Below are 22,031 nucleotides of genomic sequence, written 5' to 3'. Positions count from 1 at the left end.
TACACTACAGTGTATCATTCATCCATTCACACACACACATTCACCCACTGATGGTGATGAGCTACAATGTAGCCACAGCTGCCCTGGGGCGCACTGGCAGAGGCGATCCCAGTTTATGGTGGGTTCTGGACTCTACTAAGGACTTCATCCCAACCAACAACTTCTTTAGAAGCTTAGATGAGCTGCTGTGTGCGGGCCTATCTTATTTGAGTTTCAGTGATAAACGTCTCCTTATTAAAGTTAAAGTTAAGTTAAAGTCCCATTAGTTGTCACACACGCTAAAGTATGTGCGACATTTGTTCTCCGCATTTGACCCATCCCCTGGGGGAGCGGTGAGCTGCAGACACGGCTGCACTCAGGAACCATTTGGTGGTTTAACCCCCCAATCCAACCCTTAAAAGCTGAGTGCCAAGCAGGGTGGCATTGGGTCCCATTTTTCTAAGTCTTTGGTATGACCCGACCAGGAATTGAACCCTGATCTCCTAGTCTCAGGGCGGACACTCTACCACTAGGTCACTGATCTGGTATGTATTAGAAACTATGACATTACTAGAGTGTAAAATACTGTTTGTCCTGTACCATCATACATTAAACAATATACAACTTACACCACTGCAGATTTTACTGTAATGACTGTTATGTGGGTCTGGGTCAGACACTGCACAGTAACAATAACCATCTATGTGCCTTGGACCCACCATAGATGGATGGAACTGGCTGAAAGAAATTTATTTGAGCAGTTACTGTGTGTCTGATGAGGAAAGCATTCCATTAAACCAAGAGAATAATGTTTCAAGCGATTGCGGGATGTTTGTAGGATGCTACCCACATGTTTAGCTGTGTTGTTGATTCCATGGAGACATGAAGGTCTACTTCCAAACAGATTTATTCCCAAGAGCATTGTTACAACAGAGACATGATCAAACACATTTCCTTACTTTTTGTGCAGAGTTATTTTTTCTTCAAACTAATTTTATTTCCTTAAACCAAAGACTAGTTTTGAGTATTTTCCACATTCATGTGTTTGGACTGGACCTTTGACCCGTTAACCTGGATCTTGTGAACCCAGACATTTCTTTCTGGGTTCACTATTCTCAAAGGTGACCTTCTTGTTTCTCCTTGGGTCGATCCACGAGTTATGAATGACCACGTTGTTCTGTGTGGGTTCTGCCTCCACAACAGACACCACTCTCTTCTTCATCTTGCTCTTGAGAGCCTTTTGGAACTTCTGCCTGGTGAAGGCGTAGAGTAGTGGGTGGAAGATGGTGGTTCCGTAGGCCATCACCAGAAAGCCCAGGCGCAGGCGAACAGTCCAGTCGCTAGGCCCGGTGCTGAGGATGATTGTATTGAGCACAGTTATTGGAGTCCAGCAAAGCAGAAATGTGGAGATGATGAGAAGAGACATCCTAAAGACTCGTTTCTGTCTCTCCCTCCTCTCCCGGTGGCGCTTCATGGCTCGTCTTAGTGCAATTATAACAGAGACTGATGCTCGCATCCCTAAAGGTGCATTTCCACCCACTTTGACCCCTGTGCTGGTCTGTGAAGCATCTGTTGACTCAGCTTGTGTTGCAGTTCTCAGTAAGATGGTGTTTTTGGCCTTCTGTTTCCTTTTAGGTAAGTTGTGTTGAAAGCGCGTTCCGATGCGGATGTTCAGTGCCTGAAGAATCTTGTAGTAAGTTATCAGCATCACCACAGCTGTGAAAAAGAATATTGGGATCTGAGCAAGCAGGTGATAGTTCAAACCCTCCTCTGTGTGATACTCATTTGGGTGAGCTATTGTCACCACTTCAGTCTGGTTCGCAAGATCCGACCTGGAGCTGAAGACGAAGCCTACTTCCATGAACGGAATCAGGAAGCTGAAACAGGATAAAGCCCAAATGGATCCCATCAGAGCAACAGCCCGGCCCATAGTCAGCACACGGTTCGCTGGCCGAACGGAGATGTCATAACGGTCCACCGTGATGGCTAGGACGTTAGCGGCTGTAGCTACACTCGCAAAAGAGACTGACGCCTCGTGGAAGCAGCTGATCATGGCTGTGTCGGCCTCCAGTGGAAGTAGCACCACAGCTGCTGTCAGCGGGATGCAGCATACACACACCTGGGGAGGAGACGGGAAGTTAGGCCAGAACCAAAATACATTTTAGTGTGTGTTACACAGCCTTTACAACCAGAGGATACATGCTTTATGTTGACCAGAACATACCAGGAACATGTATAACGTTTCTTGGTTCAGCATTTAACAGCGTCTGGCTGTAGGTAAAAACAAAGTCAGAGTCACGGTTCCTACGGTTGAATTCCACTTTATGCTGTAATCACACTACCTCAGCACGTTAGAAAAGCATGTGATTTAGACCATATTGAATATTGTAATTAAGATACTAATTGTGATAAATCCACATTTTCTTCACATTTCTATTAAAAATCCATGAAATCCATTATAATTTTTATAATTACTCATGTTTATTCATCATTAATATGTGTTTTTGTTTTCTTTTATATTATAAATGCTTTTAATTTATGATCACATATAAACCATCAAATAAAAGTCTCATAGGACTCTACATACACGATGAGCTTCACTATCTCTATCAAGTCAACCGAGTATTATAAAGGCAGGGAGAATCTGGACAAAAAACTATTGCAGCACCTACAATTGGATAGCTTGTGATTTTTAAGGTATACATTGATATTTTGATGACCATAACTTTTCTATATATTGTACAGCTTTGGTTCCCCTCAGGTCCTAATGCTCAGGTTATGTTTTTCTGAGATTTCATGCTTTTTTTCTGTTCTCATAATAAATGTTATTGTAACAAGGCTCCCTTTTAAAAGGCTATAAATAATTAATGCACATGCTATTAATTATCATTAAGTGTTCATTCTAGATTAAGGTCAAGAACTAGAAAAACGGAATGATTTTTTTTGCTACGTTAGTAAACCAGATGTGTTCACCATCTTATTTGATCAAGAGTTGATGGATTAAATATCTCACACACTCTTGTAAGCACAGTGAGCATTCTTAAACCTAATTTTTTGCTTATATGTTACTTTATATCTGCATTATAAATAACCACCAAACGGAACTGTTATAAAGTATAAAATGTTTAGACAGTTTTTTTGATTATTTGTTTAATTTGCATTCAAATACCTCAGTAGATAAAAAATAAAGATCTACCACAAGCAAAATAGCACGAGACAAGGCTAATCAAAAGGTATTGGCTGAAGCACATGCTTATTATGCCAACCCTCCTAACAAAATATCATCTAGCATGCAGCTCATGTACTTAAGGTTTGAAGCAAAAGTGTAAAACAAAACACAAAAACAAGAAAACAAAACTAATTGAAGTTAAAAAAAACTTCCACCTTGGATAAATAAATAAATTAAATTCAGCTTAACAATAATCAAAGTAAGACAATCAAGAGTTTCAAAATTATTATTGTTGCTCTTTTCATTCTTGATTTATATATTTTTCTGCTAATCTATTTTTAAACGTGTTTTTAAACATGGAGAATGAACTACACCTCTTTAAATCACTTTTATAGCTATTCCACAAGTTAACAGAGATGCCTCATAGAGATGTAAGAAAATATTGATATGGCAATATATCGTGTCTTTTTTCCCCAGCGACATTATATCGATATTCAAAAGCTGTGTATATAATTTTTAGGATAATTTACATGCAAACGTTTATGCATTTTCTTCTCTGTTGGTATAATTCAAACGCCGACCACTAGTTGGCAGCAGTTTGCAATGGGTTTTGTTTCCACCATTGAAATGTAAATTCGTCAATTATGGTTCAGATGCTTCATGTTAAACATGTTAAGGTATCAGTTTGGACTGTTCATTGAATTCTCCTATTTTAAATTCAGTCTAAAACATCGCTAACATTGTCTGACTGAATATATCATGATATATTGCATTGTATTGCCATAATTTCACCAATACACAACCCTATTGCCCCATATCTCTAGACAATAAGTCATATATGGAAGCAAGAACAATAAAGTGTGTATAATGATTTGTTTTGCAAAAAATAGCAATATTTTTTGACATTTTTGTTTTCACGTGATTTAAATGAGACTTCCAGTTAAGCTTATCAATTATTACCCCAAGACATTTACTTTCGTGTACTCTTTCAACTTCAGCAATATGTGGTAATATTCTCTTACTTCTTCTTATAATATTTACTAATCTGTTTTTAATCGACTTATACTTTAGTTCAGCATTTTTCGTCCTGTTTTATAAATATCTTATACAGGTTACTCTTCTTTTTACATGCATCTTCTATCCCCTTTGTGATCCATGGCTTATTTGATCTGAGATACCTTGTAGTTGTTTTCATTAAAGGACAGTGTGTTTTTCATATAGTGAAATTACAGTTGACAAGAATGCATCATACGCACTGTTACCCTGGCTTTCCACTGGCCATGAAAGCGGTTGCCTAGTACGTTTCACGGCCGTGTCACGGCCGTTTCACGACGCTTTCACATGCAATGGAAAAAAGGGTTAGGGTCTTCATTTGCAAAACCTCATTCCACAACACATTCCATTGTGTTTCTTTCAAGTCCACATGTAGGGCAACAATGGCTCTTGTTGTTCTGTGTCATATCAGGTTAAATTTTAGATTCTTTTGTTTAGTTTTGATCCCAAAATAATTTAGAAAAATTGCAAAAACAGAAAGATGATTGCTTATCAATTATAAGTCCACCTCCTATTTCATAGTCCATTTTATTTGTGAATATATTACTATCAATGTAGCTGTATCAATTGTTATTCTACTTGGTTCTATTCTACAGAGAAAAGGCAGTTACTATACGTTGTATCGATAAAATCTGTTGTTTTCTGATGTCCATTTGGGTTTAGCAAATCTATTTTAAAATCCCCACAAATTATGTGCACTTTTGTATCATTTAGGTTGGTAAACATAGCAGCTAGTTTTTCATTGAATGTGTCAAGGTGTGATCCAGGTGTCCTATAGATGCAACGTATAATTGTTAGCTTTTTCAACATGGATTTCAAAAGTAACTCATTCCAATACATCATCTATGGTGCTTAACACAGCTACGGGTTTCTGCTACAGGGTTGTACTACAGGGTTTTACTACAGGGTTTTACTGCAGGGTTGTACTACAGGGTTGTACTACAGGGTTGTACTGCAGGGTTGTACTACAGGGTTGTACTACAGGGTTGTACTACAGGGTTATACTGCAGGGTTATACTACAGGGTTATACTACAGGGTTATACTGCAGGGTTGTACTACAGGGTTATACTGCAGGGTTGTACTACAGGGTTATACTGCAGGGTTGTACTACAGGGTTATACTGCAGGGTTATACTGCAGGGTTGTACTACAGGGTTATACTGCTGGGTTCTGCTACCATTCCTGAGATTAATGGGCCATTCCCATCTGTACCGGGTCGGCCCGGGCCAGGTAGCCCCAGTCGGCCCCAGCCTGGCCTGGTTGATTCCACACATCCTTGTCTTAAGCCCATGTGGGCTGATTCTACCCACCAATCAGAGGCTTGCTCTAATGAAAGGTGTGAATTTGCTGTCAGCAGTGGGTGTGTTGGCCCTGGTCGGCCTGAAGCAGACCCCCTCGAGAAGAGGGCTGAGAATGAGCCTTGGTTGGCCCGGAAAAATACCAGGCCACCCAGATATGTAAACAACCTACGCTACCCGGCCCGGGCCGACCCGGTACAGATGGGAATGGCCCATATCATATTTTATTTCCTCCTACTTCATGCTTGTTCATTGTAGCTCTTGTTGCACCTCTGCTCTATCAACAGCATCTGTGTCAGAAACCTGATGTGTTAAAGGAGTCTGTGAGTGAACGAGGAAGGAAGATTTTTTTGTTTTTTGCCCAAGATAGGTAACTCGGATATGAGGCTCAAATAATCAAGTGAACTAAACGTATAGAGGCACACCTAACCAGAGTTTCTGACCAGAAGAGTGAAAATGAATCTTCTACCCAAAATCCCCCCGTCTTTCTGTGTGTGTGCATGTGTGTATGTGTGTATTCTTTACTTTTATTGTTAAATCTTTCATTTTTCATATATTTAAAAAATACGCCTGAGAATGCTTACACTGATTTCTAGTAAATCAGCACTAGTTTTTATTATTGAAAGTCTCTGCTGAATAATGGAGGGCCCAGAAGCATTTGGGAAACCTACTTATTCTTCTGCTGCTTTTTTTTTTAGAGATCCCAAAATAAACATCCTGTCTAAACTCAGTGGGTCAGAAGTAGGACAGGTGAATACTGGAATCTTGTGACTTGGACTGGAGTCATGCTGGGTGTTCTCCAAACATGCTGCAGTGCATTGTGGGTAAATGCATCCACTCTGGTCTCATTGTTCTAGAAGTATCGTGGTTCATCAGATCAGAGCTGCCATGTTGTTTTGGAGAGAAGAAACTTTCTTGTACATTCCTTTTCAAACATCTTTTCTTATTTTATGAAACCAAACTTGAATGTTTAACCTGATAAGTGAGCTGGAGCCCTTGGCTTTTTTATTTTTATTTCTTTTTGCAGTTTCATTGTTGCATGGTCTGACCTCAGAGTGAACCTGCCAGAGCATCTTGGTTGATGAGTAGCTGTCTTGAATTTTTTTATTTACTTTTGAACATTTTTCTCAGTGTAGATGGATTCCAGACGCTTGCTATATTTCAGTCATTGGCATTGTTACCACACACCTCTGATTAGAATTATCTTTGACCCTGGAAAAGACTGGATAATTTCCATTGTGTCCTAAAACAAAAAACCCAGATTTTTTTTCCCTGTGTGTTTAAAAATCAAAGCCTCTAAAATTCCACAATTTTTGGAATTTGGAATTGCTAAAGACTGCTATGCATTTGTCTGACTACTACCAGGTCAGTAGTTGTCTAGTTGATGGTGCCATGGTGACAGAAGGAATAAAACAGGGAGTGAAGACAAGTGGGTTTTTCAATGCGGATGTTGTTATTGCAATATTCACCAGTGTTGCAATAACATTATTCCAATACTTTGCAGCTGTAGTATCAATGTGTCTTATGAAGGTGCCAGGGTTGAGGGGCTGTGTAGCAGCTGTTTCCTGCCATGCATTGGATGGATGTCTACCTAAGAGAAGAGAACTCACCAACACATCCACCACATGAAGGTTCATGGTAATGATGTTGGAGACAGAACTGATGAGATTCTGTTTCATACAGTAAAGGACCAATACAGTCAGGTTAGAGCTCAGGCCCAACACCATCTCCAAAACCAGGAAGCTTGTCAGAGAAACCTTCCAAAAGAAAAAAAAGAAAAAAAAAAGGGTGAAAATGCTTTATTTATCAGCAGCGCAATAAACAAAGGCTATATATGTACTCCTATACATATATAGAGCACTAGAACTGAGAATGAAACGCTATAGGGAGCCTAAGTCTACTTCCCTTCTGGTCTTTTCATGGGTCCTCTGAAGAACTAAAAAATGAATGCAAGTCAACGGGGCTAAAAGAGCCATTTCTAATCTCCTTTGCCTTAGACACTGAATCACACATATGTTGTACTTCTATTTAAATGAAAAGTATTGAAGTGTGTTTGGACCATGTCTGTCACGTACTTTGAGATTTATCAGCTTACAAATGTTCATAATGAGCATAAATCAGACGTCGGTACGTCACATATATGACATCACCACAGAATCTCCTCTGCCCTAGCGTAGCTGCTAAATCCCACATGGCGAGATTTATGATGGTTCTTTCCTCATGAAGGAAGTATTCAAAGTTTGCTGAACTTACAGCCATTTTTCCTCAGCTTTTCTCCGTTTCTGGTTCAGTTATGTCAAATTGGTTATGCACTTTTGTAGTCCTTGACGTATTTTTACACAGAACCTAAAATAACTTTTGCCCCCGTTTGACAATAAGTGCGTTCTTGGCATCAGAATGTATCTTTAAATTTCACGGACAATATATGTGAAATACACATAACAACACATAACAACACAAAACAACACATAACAAACAGGATTAGAAAATTGCTTTTAAAGCCCCATTAACTTGGTTTCATTTTTTTGGTTCTCCGGGGACCCATGGTGCAGAAGTTGATGGCTGTGACTTAGGCTCTCTGTGTATATAGATGCTTGGATTTATGTATTCATTAATTTATTTAAATAAGGTAGTTATAAAGTATCCCTGGATTAGAGTTGAATGATTACCTGGAAGCTGATAGGATAGGTGTTCTCAGAGGAAGTGATGTCATGGTCATAGGAGTCCGGTACCATCATGTTACTCATTGTTTTGACAGACGTCAACACTGCAGATTTGTGCATTATCCTGAGTGGACAAAGAGGCCTGGAAATGGCACAAACATGGACTTTAATCCGAGGTGAAATATATCCTTACAGCCTTTGTTTTTTTCTTAGATGGGTGTGATTGTGTAACAGGCACAGCATATTTTTTTGTAGGTAAAATGTTTAATAAAGAGAGAGAGAGAGAGGGGAGTTGTAGTTAGTGTTGTGAAACAAGGTGAGCTGAGTTCCATCATATCAAGATTCAAATGTTTAATGCAGAAAAAAAATACCTCAAAGTAAAAGAAAAGGATCATGTGTCGAAGTTTGTCCCATTTGTATAAATCTGCACTGTTAGCATGTTTTTACTTTTCATTTAACTGAAGTTTGAAAGTTCTGGACTGGCTTTTCTAGAAAGACAGAGTTTGATGCCCATTTAGCCATCAGTCTTGATATTTAAATTGCTGAAACTTTACCTTCCTTAAAAAATGAAGTTATTTCTTTATAGATCTTGTGGCACACTGTAGATTAGCATTTCAAAATAATATCTACAGAGATAATTGTAGAAAGAAAGAAAGAAAGAAAGAAAGAAAGAAAATTTGACAGTTCCACATGGAGCAGTTTCATCCAATACAAGTTTCCCATGGACTGCTGATGGTTGAAGGGAACAGGTGCATAACTAGGGCTGTCGCGGTTGAGGAATTCCTCCTGCGGTGATTCAGGGTGGCTTAATATTGCGGTGTGCGATATTATTGCAGCCCTTTTTTATTGCAGTACTATCTAAACATAATGTTTACACATTTAAAAAAGGTTAAAAATTGCCGTGCCTTCTCTAATAACACTTTACTGAATGCAGATCAAAGGGCAGTAACAACACAGATCGCAGTAACGTTTGTTTCTCCGACAGTCGGAGTCCGACTGAACTTAAAAACAACAAAATTCAGGAGGTTAAACTTTTAAATGCAAATTTGGCTGCAGCATCTAACAAATAATAAACAAGTCCCCATTTTGTTTAGTTGTTTAAAATCAAGCATAAAAAATTACATGTACCGGGGGCGCGGGGCACTATCATTTCACTTTCACTTTCACACACACGAATGACGGTGATTTATAGCTCGGTCACGTCCTTGTTACCTACAAGGAAAACCAGCATGTTAACCATATACGCTTTGAGAGAGGATCTGAGAGGGGTGGCAACATTTGCAGCAACACTGAAAACCCTCTCGGATGGTGCACTCGTTGCACTAACGCACACGTACTTGCGTGCGACTCTGGCGAGCAACGGGAATCTCTCCCGGTTGTTGCTCCACCATGTCAGGGGGGTTTCTTTAGGGTGGATGCATTCCTCCTACAGGTAGCGAGTGAGCTCCAGCTCGGCTCAAACTCTCTTCGGGACGGCTGCAGAAGCAGTGCTTGTCCGGGACTTCAGCAGGTCTCCGAGCATTTATTTATTTATTTATGTTTGCCGCTGGTGGCAGCTCTGTCTCGGCCAAGGACCCTGGCTGCGCAGCAGCTGACGTACTGAAAACCAAAGTGCTCCCAAAGGAGCGAAGTAACGTTTCGTTTTGATACCAGTGCAGCCATCCTTCTCAACATGCATCATTGAGTTGAACCAAGTTCAGTAATTGCGGTGGCCCATGATGCAGCGCGGTGGGCTTCTTCATATTGCGATATTTCATTTTTGCGGTTACCGCGACAGCCCTATGCATAACCAAATGTTTAATTATCTCACATATTATACAAAAGGTATAACTGTCTCATTTTTGTATTACCTCATTGTAATAAAATTCACTTCAAGACAAAACACCTTGCTGACCAGTATTTATAAAATGTATTGAAATGAGTTTAAATTAATGTTTATTTATTCTCTGCATTAAGATACCAAATGATCCATAGAAGGGATGTAAGGAAATATCGATACGACAATATATCGTGATATTTTTTCCTGCGATATATTGATATTCAAAAGGCATGTATCGAATTTTTGGAAGAATTTACATACTGACCACTAGTTGGCAGCAGTGTGCGATGGGTTTTGTTTCCATCATTGAAATGTAAATCCCGGTATTATGGTTCACATACCTCATGTTAAACATGTTATGTATCAGTTTGGACTGTTTATTAAATTTTCCTACAATGAATTCAGACAAAAAAAATTTGCTGAGATTGTCTGGCTGAATGTATTGCAATATATCGTGATACACTGTATCCTCTCCCCTGTATCGTGATACGTATCGCGTGAATTTCACCGATACACATCCCTAACATAGATTGGTGCTGGCCGATGGTGTGTCTGTATCCTGTATCAAACCTTAATTTTAGTTCCTATTTTAGCTGTTATTTTTTATATTTCTCATTAGAAATAGCTTTCCTTAACACATTTATTCTTGAAATCTAACAGTGTATACAGTGGTGTGAAAAACTTTTTGCCCCCTTCCTGATTTCTTATTCTTTTGCATGTTTGTCACACAAAATGTTTCTGATCATCAAACACATTTAACCATTAGTCAAAGATAACACAAGTAAACACAAGATGCAGTTTTGAAATGATGGTTTTTATTTAGGGAGAGAACAAAATCCAAACCTACATTGCCCTTTGTGAAAAAGTAATTGCCCCTTGTTAAAAAATAACCCAACTGTGGTGTTTCACACCTGAGTTCAATTTCTGTAGCCACCTCCAAGCCTGATTACTGCCACACCTGTTTCAATCAAGAAATCACTTAAATGTGAGCTGCCTGACACAGAGAAGTAGACCAAAAGCACCTCAAAAGCTAGACATTATGCCAAGATCCAAAGAAATTCAAGAACAAATGAGAACAAAAGTAATTGAGATCTATCAGTCTGGTAAAGGTTATAAAGCCATTTCTAAAGTTTTGGGACTCCAGCGAACCACAGTGAGAGTCATTATCCACAAATGGCAACAACATGGAACAGTGGTGAACCTTCCCAGGAGTGGGTGGCCAACTAAAATTACCCCAAGAGCGCAGAGAAAACTCATCCGAGAGGTCACAAAATACCCCAGGACAACTTCTAAAGAACTGCAGGCCTCACTTGCCTCAATTAAGTTCAGTGTTCACGACTCCACCATAAGAAAGAGACTGGGCAAAAATGGCCTGCATGGCAGATTTCCCAGACGCAAACCACTGTTAAGCAAAAAGAACATTACGGCTCATCTCAATTTTGCTAAGAAGCATCTCAATGATTGCCAAGACTTTTGGGGAAAATACCTTGTGGACTGATGAGATAAAAGTTGAACTTTTTGGAAGGCAAATGTCCCGTTACATCTGGCGTAGAAGTAACACAGCATTTCAGACAAAGAACATCATACCAACTGTAAAATATGGTGGTGGTAGTGTGATGGTCTGGGGTTGTTTTGCTGCTTCAGGAACTGGAAGGCTTGCTGTGATAAATGGAACCATGAATTCTACTGTCTACCAAAACATCCTGAAGGAGAATGTCCAGCTATCTGTTCGTCAACTAAAGCTGAAGCAATCTTGGGTGCTGCAGTAGGACAATGACCCCAAACACACCAGCAAATCCACCTCTGAATGGCTGAAGAACAACAAAATGAAGACTTTGGAGTGACCTAGTCAAAGTCCTGACCTGAATCCTATTGAGATGCTATGGCATGACCGTATAAAGGCAGTTCATGCTAGCAAACCCTCAAATAAAGCTGAATTACAACAATTCTGCAAAGATGGGTGGGCCAAAATTCCTCCAGAGCGCTGTAAAAGACTCGTAGCAAGTTATCGCAAATGCTTGATTGCAGTTATTGCTGCTAAGGGAGGCCCAACCAGTTATTAGGTTCAGGGGCAATTACTTTTTCACACAGGGCAATGTAGGTTTGGATTTTGTTCTCTCCCTAAATAATAAAAACCATCATTTCAAAACTGCATTTTGTGTTTACTTGTGTTATCTTTGACTAATGGTAAAATGTGTTTGATGATCAGAAACATTTTGTGTGACAAACATGCAAAATAATAAGAAATCAGGAAGGGGGCAAATAGTTTTTCACACCACTGTATATTGTGCAAAATTGAACAAATTCTCACAGTCAATAAAATATTTCAGCTCATCTTTGATTTGTTGTCAAACCTGAATACTCCGGAAGTCAGAATTTCAGAAGCTACTGTGATTCAGTTTGACTTTCTTTGTATATCATACTGAAGGAAACAGAGACTTTGACTTACCACTCCCTCCTATTGGTGTCATTTCCAGCTCATCAGTTGTCGCAAAGGAACTTGCTGAAGCCGTTCAGATCAGCCCACATTGTTGTGTTTCTCTGTCTTTAATATGTCCTCTCAATTTTAGGCATTCTCTGTAGAAATTAACATAATCACTGATTTTGAAATGACTTTGAGCGTCTTCAGCTTTGGGGTGCCAGTCCTACTAAGGCAACTAGAAAAGGTAGTTTGCAAAACACAGAGGCAGCACACACCCACTCCTCATTGGGGAACATGTGTTTTGTAGCATCAGTTCTCTTGGATCAATGGTTTCTTTCAGCAAAGCTTAGAGGTCAGTCCTGTCATTGTTGTGTTTGAACTGTTGCTTCCAGTGTCGTCTCCGCCTAGAAATGATGCCAGTGCAAGAACAATCCTCCTTTCTCCACCAGTCTCCGCTGTCCAGGTATAGGGCGTCTTAGATAATTGTCCCAATATCTCCATCCAATGTGAGTGTCCTTTTATCCCAAACAGCATCTTGAATTAGGGTACATCATATTGGTGCTTTACTATTTAAAACAATATTCCAGATGGCAACAAAAAGAGTAAACCATTAATCAAAAACCCCAAAATTATTCAAAATGGAAGAAAAACATGCTTGTGTTGTTGCTGAATTGGTTCCTGATTCATTCAGGCCCATCAAATCTGAGGGGTGCTTGAGTTGCTTTAAAGATAACAGACCCAGATCTAGGCAGTACATTATCTTTGAATATCACTTAAAGGACTTAAACCCTTTATTTCCAGTCATAAGTAACTATATTTCTTGAAAAAAAAAAAGTCACGAAGCAATGGAAGGAAAAAATGATATCATGTTCCTCTGTTGTCTTCTCCTGTTTCCATTTTATACATTCAGATGGGATCCTGCAGAGGAAAAGAGAAAGAAATAGGTCAATTTGAAATGAATGGTCCTCCTATGTTCGGTATGTTGAATTACATGTTGACCAAACAATTACAGATGAGTCTTCATCCCCCACCCAACCTCTAATTAACTAGTTGTGTGTGTGACAAATTGATGCTAGTCTACTATCGTTGATGGCCATAAATGTATGTTTTTGTACAACAAATGAAGACGTAAACCTTTATTGCCCAAAGAGAAGTGTAAGACAGATGGAGATTTAATCAGAAGCCACCAGCTTTTCCCTTTTGAATGAGATCATCTTTCTGGCTTCAAACTGCAGGAGCATGAGGGTGTCAACTGTGTTTCTTGCTTTCACACCAAACAGTTCAGTGTTCCCTAAAAATAAGTCTTTTGATGGTATCTGTGCAGGTGTGCCTTTTTGGAATCTCAATAATAATAATAATAATAATAATAATAATAATAATACATTTGATTTATAAGGCACTTTACATTTGAAACAAATCTCAAAGTGCTACAAAGTTAATTTAACCCAAAAGCTCTGGTAAAAAGATAAGTTTTAAGACCAGATACCCCATAAATACACTGGTGGGTGAGAAGGGGAGCCTTGTAATCAATTCTAGATGAAACAGGGAGCCAGTGAAGAGATTTAAGAATGGGCGTAATATGGTCATATTTGCATCCTCTCATCAGGATCCTAGCAGCACAGTTCTGATTATACTGCAGTTTTTGAAGGATTTTTTCCAGTAGTCCCAATGAGAAGTGCATTGCAGAAATCCAGCCTGGAGGAGCCAAATGCATGGACCAACTTTTTCGCATCAGCAAACATTTGTGCTGGATGCAGTTTTGCTATATTCCTGAGGTGGAAAAAAGACGTTTTACACAGATGCTTGACATGGGTCTCATACGTCAAACTCGAGTTCATTTTAACCCCATGGTTTATAACAGATGTTGACCGTGGGATATCCTGACCAGAAAAGGTAATACTGTTGATGTTAGATGACCTAACCTGATGTGGGGTGCCTACTAAAATAGCTTCAGCCTTAGAGCTGTTTAGCTGCAGGAAATGTTGCTTCATCCATGACTTTATCTCCTCCAAACAGATGGTCAAAGTGGATGATGGCGGAGTAGACAAGGAGGTGGAATTTATCCTGAGCTAAAGCTGAGTATCATCAGCATAACAATGGAATAAAATACCATGCTGGCTGATGATATGGCCCAGGGGAAGCATATATAATACGAACAAAATTGGACCAAGCACAGAGCCCTGAGGTACACCAGAGGTGACATTGTGTATAGCAGATTTAGCCTCTCTCAGGGCAACATGCTCCGTTCTTTCAGTAAGATAAGACGAGAGCCAATTGTAAACAGAGTCAGAGAGTCTAACAGTGTGATGTAATCTGTGAAGCAGAATGTTGTGATCAACAGTATCAAAGGCTGAGGACAGGTCCAACAGGATGAGAAGCAATGGGAAACCAGCATCAGCCGACATCAGCAGGTCATTCGTAACTCTAACCAGAGCTGTTTCCATGCTGTGGCAGGAGCGGAAGCCAGACTGGAATTTCTCAAACAAATTATTTGCTTCTAGATGAGACTGAAGCTGTGCAGCAATTACTTTTTCCGGTACTTTAGAAAGAAACGGGAGGTTAGAAATGGGCCAGTAGTTTGCAAGTACTTCTGGATCTAAAGTAGATTTTTTAAAAACTGGTCTGATGATGGCAGATTTCAATGTGGCGGGAACATATCCAGTCTGGAGAGAGTGATTTATTATCCTGGTAATCAGGGGATTTATGGCGCATAAGTTGGATTTAACCAAAACTGTAGGAAAAGGGTCCAGAGCACAATTTGATGGTTTCATCCTTCTGACAATGACCTCAACCTCTTGCTGTGTAACTGTAGAGAAACAGCTAAAGGGTTGAAAGTTCCCTGGCTGTGGGTCATCCAACAAGACAGGAAGTGCAGAGGAACTCGATAAAGATGAGCAGAAGGTATCCACTTTTTTCCTGAAGAAGGTAATTATGTTATTGCAGTTCCCCTCTGTAGCTTCCATATGAGATTGAAATTGTGGTTTCAATAGGCGATTTATAGTAGAGAACAGTTGCTTTGAATTTCCAGAGCTATTGTTATTGATATTCGAGTAAAACTGTGATCTTGCAGCTCTCAATGCTGTTGCATATGCCTTCTGATGTTCTCTGTAAGCTTGCTTATGAACAGTGAGTCCTGAAGCCAGTAGACGTCGCTCGAGAACACGCCCAGTTGTCTTCATCTTCCTCAGCAAACATGTATACCAGGGGGCTGAACATGAAAAACAGACAGTTCTGTATCTGACAGGGGCATGAACATTAAGGAGACTGTCGAAGGATTTGTTGTAGAAGTCAACTGACTCAGTGACTGAGGAACATTCAGCAGAGGAGAGATTCTGAAGATCTTTGCTCAGAGTATCTGCGTTGATCTTATGCAAGTCTCTGTAACGTATCTGTCGCTTTGCTTTTGTAGGTGAACAAGAGAGTGACAACTCCATTGAAATGACCTTGTGGTCAGACACCCCCAGATCATATGCAAAAAGGTTGCTAATGGGTACAGAGTTTGTAATAACCAGATCCAAGGTATGCCCTCTGGAATGTGTAGGAACATCAACATGCTGTTGGAGATTAAGGCAGTCCAGTAGTTGTAAAAACTCATCTGCCAAATGGCAGGAGGGGGAGTCTACATGAACATTAAAGTCTCCCAGTATAATAAGTGGTACAGATGGATGTAAGAAAATCATGTATCTCAGAAATAAACATTGAGTTTGGTTTAGGGGGTCGATAAATAAGCAGCATAGTTATAGGCAGAGGGGCTTTACACTTAAATGCAAGACATTCAAATGAAGACAGTGTAGGCACAGTGAGGGGAGACAGATCCAGTTGCTGTCTATATAAAACAGCTAAGCCACCGCCACGTCCAGTACTGCGGGCTTTCTCCAAATTGCCTTAACCAGAAGGACAAGCTTCATTTAGTGCCAAAAAAGCCTCTGGCTGGTGCCATGTTTCCGTTATGCACATAACATCCAAGCCTTTGTCCATTATATGATCTTGTTTAAACACTGATTTATTTGTGAGAAATTGTGAATTAAAAAGTATCCTGAGCATTTTTGGTGCGGTAAATTTCTGTATTGGCCGTAACACTGTAAAACCCACTCCACTTTTTCTGTCCTGCTTGGTGGATAGTGTCCTCCAAAAGTTTACGAGTTAGTCCGACAGAAAGCTTGTGGTGTTTCCCATGCTACAAACACTTGTTGTGACATCGCTCTGATAACGCGTTTGATGAGCGACAGCGGCCCACACAGAGGGAATGGATGAAGCCGAACAGCTAGGCCGATGGTAAACAAACTTTCGCCGAGAACTTCTGTGGATATAACGCGGCCGGCGCAGAAGTCCGAGTTCCTTTATGGCGGCAATGCATGTAGGAGTGGAACGACTGTTGACACTTAACAACTGCGGGATGGTGTATTTCAGCCCCATGCCGGTCGCTGGAGAACCAGCAAAACAAGCCAGCAGCCAAAACGACTGCAGAAGCAGCAAAACCAGACTCAAAAAACTCCGGTGCATCGAGACCACAGAGCGAGCATCCAAGGAAGCACACAACGCCCCAGCAGCGCCGAGAAACGCCAAGAAGCCAAGGGTAAAAAACTAGAGTTTTAAAACTTCCTCCAGGTTACTAAAAAAAGACCATATAAAAATTCAAATAGTCCATAAAAATCCACAAAAAAATACAAATAAAAGCAGCAGCAGGAGAAGCAGCAAACAGCAAGCGCCAGCGTCCTCTCCCCAGTCCACTGAAGCTTCTTTGTTGGGAACTCTAGTGCCCATGTGGAAAGTGGTAGTCACCTGGAGTGTAGGGATGGGTACCTTTGACATTTGAATCGATCCGGTACTAATTCCCAGTACCTAGGAATCGATACCGGTACTTAACGGTACCAATTTTCGATACTTTTGAGTGTTTATTATTTTAATTCTCTTTTATAATTAAATATATTTTTTTCTCAATATATAACAATATTTGATAAATATCACGATAAATAACATTCAACTGTTTATATTTTAACATCGTCCTTGTAGTTTTATAAGCTGATAATTAAACTGAAGCAAACATCTTTACTGTGAACTAAATTTACTGTGTATCTTCATTCATTTTGCTGTCTTTTTTCATTAGATTTTTCCTACTGGGAAGTTAGAATTTCCGAGGAGAAAGCGAACGCACCATTAGCTGATAACAACGGTGGCAATGGAAGCTAACATATCAAGCTAACGTTATCTTTAACAGTTTATTTAACTGCTGGAGCAGATTAAAACGATGATGCCTCACACTTAGATCGTTGTCGCTGGTTTCATCTTCACCCAATCACCCGTTGCATTTAGTAAAGTGAAGCCAAACTTTAGACCACGTTCATGTTCTTCTAGTCAGAAATTCGGAGTTCCGAGGAGAAAGCGAACGCACCATTAGCGAAACGGAAGCTAACATATCAAGGTAACGTTATCTTAAACATTTTATTTACCTACCGGAGCAGATTAAGATGAGGATGTCTCACTTAGATCGTTGTCTGTCGCTGGTTTCATCATCACCCAGTTACCCATCGCATTTAGTGAAGTGGACCCAAGCGTTAGCGTGCGTTCTTTCTACCCATGCTGCTCTGTTTACAACTCGCTCGCAGGGACCGACGACATAACGCTCTTGCGCATGCGCAGCTGTCTTGGCAAGTTCTCGTTATGAAGGACGGGTACCGAAACGAGGCACCGTTTGAAATGACATGAATCGGTGCTCGGTCGGTACTATGGAATTCAGTCGGTACCTTAAAAAGTACCGAATTCGGTACCCATCCCTACTCGAGTGCTGCACTTTATCTGAATTTGGGCCTCGTTTTTTTTTTTTTTTTTAATGCTTCCATGTTAGAAATGGCTTGTCCTCTAAATTGTTTGAGCAATACCAGGCCTATAGGTGTATATGGTCCCTTGGGCCAAAGGTTGATGGTGGATCTTGTTGTGTCTTATGACGGCGTGCATATGTACTGGACACTTGTGTAGAGAAAGAGACAAAGCCATCAAATAATCACCTCTTGGTGATATGGTCAGTCTATTGACAGGGGAGTCCCGGATAGACCTGGTAACTCCAAACAGTTACTGAAAGTGAACTTCTGTCCCTGAGAAAGTCAACTCAATTGGTCTGGGATAGTTTTTTTATGCACTTTAAGGGAGGTTGGGGACATGGAATCTGAATAGGTAGAGTTCAGGACTTCCACCATGCATCTTTATTTTTACTACTATTTTATTATTTTTTAGGCCGTCGTGTTGAAATTAGAATAAATAAAATTCCTGATCGTCAAAGAGCTCTGGTATAGCTGAGTGTACAGTGTGTGACTTTTTCACTTGGTAGTATTTAGCTCTATCTCAAACTGTGCAGCATCCATGCAGAGCAAAGTTAATGAGTCATGTTCTAATGGTATGAATGAAGGCTCGGATGCGACATGAAAGCTCACGCTGTACGTGTGGTATTAACACATTAAAGCTAAAATGAGTAATTTTAGCACAACACGTCAGACCTTGGAGTCTAAAAACCCAGAAGACCAGGAGGAAGGAAGTAAATGGATGTTTTGGGATCTGTTTTATTTTACATAAACTTGAAAAACATGTTTTCTTGACAATCCTTGTCATTTTTGTGTGTGGAGAAAAGTGTAAAAATCAAAAGAACCAAGGTGTATTGACAGAGAAAAAACTGTGGAGCCGTGTTGGTGCATGCCCTGTTTGAGCGGTTCTGGTACTTTTGGGTTGCACAGCTGCTTCAACAGTGCAGTACACTCACAAGGGATGAGCAAAAAATCAAACATGTTTGATATTGCTGATCGGAAGCTGGCCGTGAGGTGCTAATCGCTTCTTGTTTTCCCCTGTATACTACACTATGCACAGCATAAAACTCACCCCGTCCTCAAAGATTCTTGCTCAATAGGAAAGTTGGCTCAAAATGAGCCAAAAATCGTGAAATGTACACCTGGTTTAAGAAAGCTGTTGGAACATCTCAGTGTGCTTACATGCACATCCAAGTCGAGCTATGGCAATAATCAAGCACAAATCTTAACCAAAGTGAGCCTTTATCATAGTTTAGTACATCATTTATGTGTCTGATGTCAGTCTTTTTAGGGCAGGGGTCACCAACTCCTGTCCTCGAGGGTAACCATCCTGCACATGTTAGCAGTTTCTTTGCTCCTATACACCTGATTGAAATGAATGAGTAATTAGCAGGCCCGTGCAAAGTTAAACGTGGTAAGAAGAGGATTCAATTACTTCATTAAGATGTGGTGGAGCAGGAAACACAGAAAACTAGCAGGATGGCAGCCCTCGAGGACTGGAGTTGGTGACACCAATATAGGGCAATAGTTCCGTTTTCTGAAGCACATGTAAACTTACCGAATTAGTAGTCCAGTTCATTTCTACATTAGCCAGACTAAGGGGTTTACATGCATTTTAAAAGTCTGACATCAGTCCACCTAAGGCAGTATTTCGGTTTTCTGACACTGCACTAATGGAAGCTGTCCGTTCAAGGAGGAGTCTTTTGGTGTTTGACTTTCCCAGAAAGCTGATTGAGCAACTTAAAGTGACCAAATGCCCAGTAGACTAAATTATGTATAAACAGAAGCAATCCTCAGGCATAGAAGGAATTTCAGGAAACTATGTAGAAAGTTTGATTAGGATTAAGGGGGTTCTGCCTGATCATTTGACTCACCAAAAGCGGGTTCTATCTAGGTTCAGTTTAATTTGGGGAAAGGAGCCAGGATTCCCAATTGAAGAGCTTGTTTCAGCTAGCTGACTAGCTAACGGAAAAACATTTTTTATTGATTATTTCTGATTATAATCTGTCACTGAGATTTTCATGCAGGCTGAACATTAAATTAGTCTTCTACAACTATCTCCTGCATTAACTTCTGATAGAAAATATACAGTGAAACTCTGGGATTTGAAAATCCTGACAGATCATCCATCTTGACTCTTGATGGGGAAGACTGTTGTTGGTTTAGCATCCAGGAATCAGCAAACAACATCCTGACTAAAAGCTAACCATTAGCATTAGCAACTTCACCACACAGAAAAACTCTTCCAGGCTTGTGTCATTTGTGGAGATGAAATATCCAAGTTGCAAGTCAGAGTTTCGTTGTTTCATATAATTTAGGGTTGATTAGTTGCAAATCCCCTGTCCTGAAACTTCGTACAACAAGAGCTGAAACATTCCAACCTATCAGGAGATATCAGACAGATTTAAAGACGCTTGGAAATTTTATGAATGTTTTGATTATATTGAGTTTAAGGATTGAGTGTTGTAGCAGTTGTCTAGAATGTCATTTTTTTTATGTCTCAGTCAGACCAGCCTGTATTAATAAAGGAGAAATGGATTCATATCTCAGTTTAGTTCCATTTGTCATCTGTATAAATATTTGTTTCTGGTTAATAGATTAAATTTGGGCTGACTTTGCAGTGGTGATTCACTTTAAGAGCATATGGAAGTTAAGAATGATCTGATTAATCCTACAAAATATCCTGATTCCTGTAATCAGTCAAAATGTTTTCCTCTCAGAGGAAACACGACACATGCTAAGCAACATGTCAGCATGCTGTGTGTTTACAGTGCATCTTGCAGCACCTTAATGCAACACTGGACTCACAAGCTTGCCATCAGTCCAGCAGCGGTATGGTTGTGTGCTTCGTGTTGGTTTACCTTTAGAGAAAGACGATTCCTCTGAGATCCTAGGGTCTTCTCCCCATCCCCGTGGAGCTCTGTGTTCCCTCTTGCCAGTGGTTGCATGGTGCCTTTAGGGGGTGTGAGCTTGAACAGCTGTGGTTTAGTTTAAGTAGTCCATCATTAAAATGTTCAACGACACGCTGAATTATTTTAGTGTAGAGATTTAACTGGCAGAAAACACGCTACCAGGGAACAAAGAAAATACACACGCTCTAGCTCTGCCTCCCCCTCTCTTCTCTTGGCTGTGCTCCTCTTTCTGTCGGTCCCTCTGTCATGCTTTCTGCCTCTCACTGTATCTGCCCTCCCTACTCACCCATCGTTCCCTCCCCCTTCATCGTTCCAGTCTCAAACTGGGTTTTTCCACATCTATCCTCATGACTAATTAGACTCACTAATCAGATTTAACTCACTTTGCTTGACCCCCCTCCCCAATTCATGATTTTATATTACCACCCACAGCACCCCTACCCCTAGAAAAACAGAATTCTTGATGTGAGTTTATTTATCCACATGTAATAACCCAGACACATGGTGTCCATGGCAACCCTAATGGCAGGATGTGTTCTGTCAGGACTTTGGCCACTCCTCCTCTGGTTTTATTTGCATAGCACCTGCTAGGCAGCACCTGAGTGAGCAGCAGGCTGATTGCTTAAGTCTGGCCAAGGTTTAAATAGTCTCCTGGCTAGGATGAAGCTGGTGAAAGAACTAATTTACACTACTCTACATTGAAACGTGAGAGCCAAACAAAGGAAACCCAGACTGATCAAGCTCAGACCTGAGCCCATCAGTTCTTCTCCTGTTGTAATAACCTTCTACATGTCATGAGTTTTAACTCTTTTCACCATACCTTTATTTAAAGATTGTGGGTAGGTGGATGCTTTCCTCTGAGGCTGCTTAAGCATAAGGTCTGCTGTCCCACGCCTTTAGAGGCAGTAGAGTCACTACGGA

General features: G+C 40.3%; 2 protein-coding genes and 1 long non-coding RNA gene across 5 annotated transcripts in view; 1 reads left to right on the top strand and 2 right to left on the bottom strand.

The window, feature by feature from the left end:
- cog5 (component of oligomeric golgi complex 5) overlaps positions 1 to 22,031 on the top strand; it is a 70,230-nt gene that overhangs the window by 19,204 nt on the left and 28,995 nt on the right. The window lies entirely within an intron of this gene.
- LOC139068954 (G-protein coupled receptor 22-like) lies at positions 869 to 12,643 on the bottom strand. Of its 2 annotated transcripts, XM_070549800.1 has the most exons (4): positions 12,431 to 12,643; positions 8,169 to 8,304; positions 7,110 to 7,256; positions 869 to 2,098 (listed from the first exon to the last, which is right to left on the bottom strand). In XM_070549800.1, the coding sequence occupies exons 2-4, from the start codon at positions 8,280 to 8,282 to the stop codon at positions 1,046 to 1,048; spliced, it is 1,314 nt and encodes a 437-aa protein (XP_070405901.1). In that variant the 5' UTR covers positions 8,283 to 8,304; positions 12,431 to 12,643; the 3' UTR covers positions 869 to 1,045. The 2 variants fall into 2 exon arrangements, with proteins under 2 accessions (XP_070405901.1, XP_070405902.1); XM_070549801.1 differs by lacking the exons at positions 8,169 to 8,304; positions 12,431 to 12,643 and adding an exon at positions 2,204 to 2,250 and having other exon boundaries at positions 7,110 to 7,246.
- LOC139068960 (uncharacterized) lies at positions 13,106 to 21,385 on the bottom strand. The gene is made up of 3 exons (XR_011520190.1): positions 21,293 to 21,385; positions 21,060 to 21,176; positions 13,106 to 13,321 (listed from the first exon to the last, which is right to left on the bottom strand). It is a non-coding gene; the product is annotated as an uncharacterized lncRNA (long non-coding RNA).

This window comes from Nothobranchius furzeri, chromosome 1 (assembly GCF_043380555.1).
Source record: "Nothobranchius furzeri strain GRZ-AD chromosome 1, NfurGRZ-RIMD1, whole genome shotgun sequence".
Classification (NCBI taxonomy): Eukaryota; Metazoa; Chordata; class Actinopteri; order Cyprinodontiformes; family Nothobranchiidae; genus Nothobranchius; species Nothobranchius furzeri.
The sequence above is the reverse complement of the archived record's forward strand: the minus strand, read 5'-3'. Positions and strand labels throughout refer to the sequence as shown.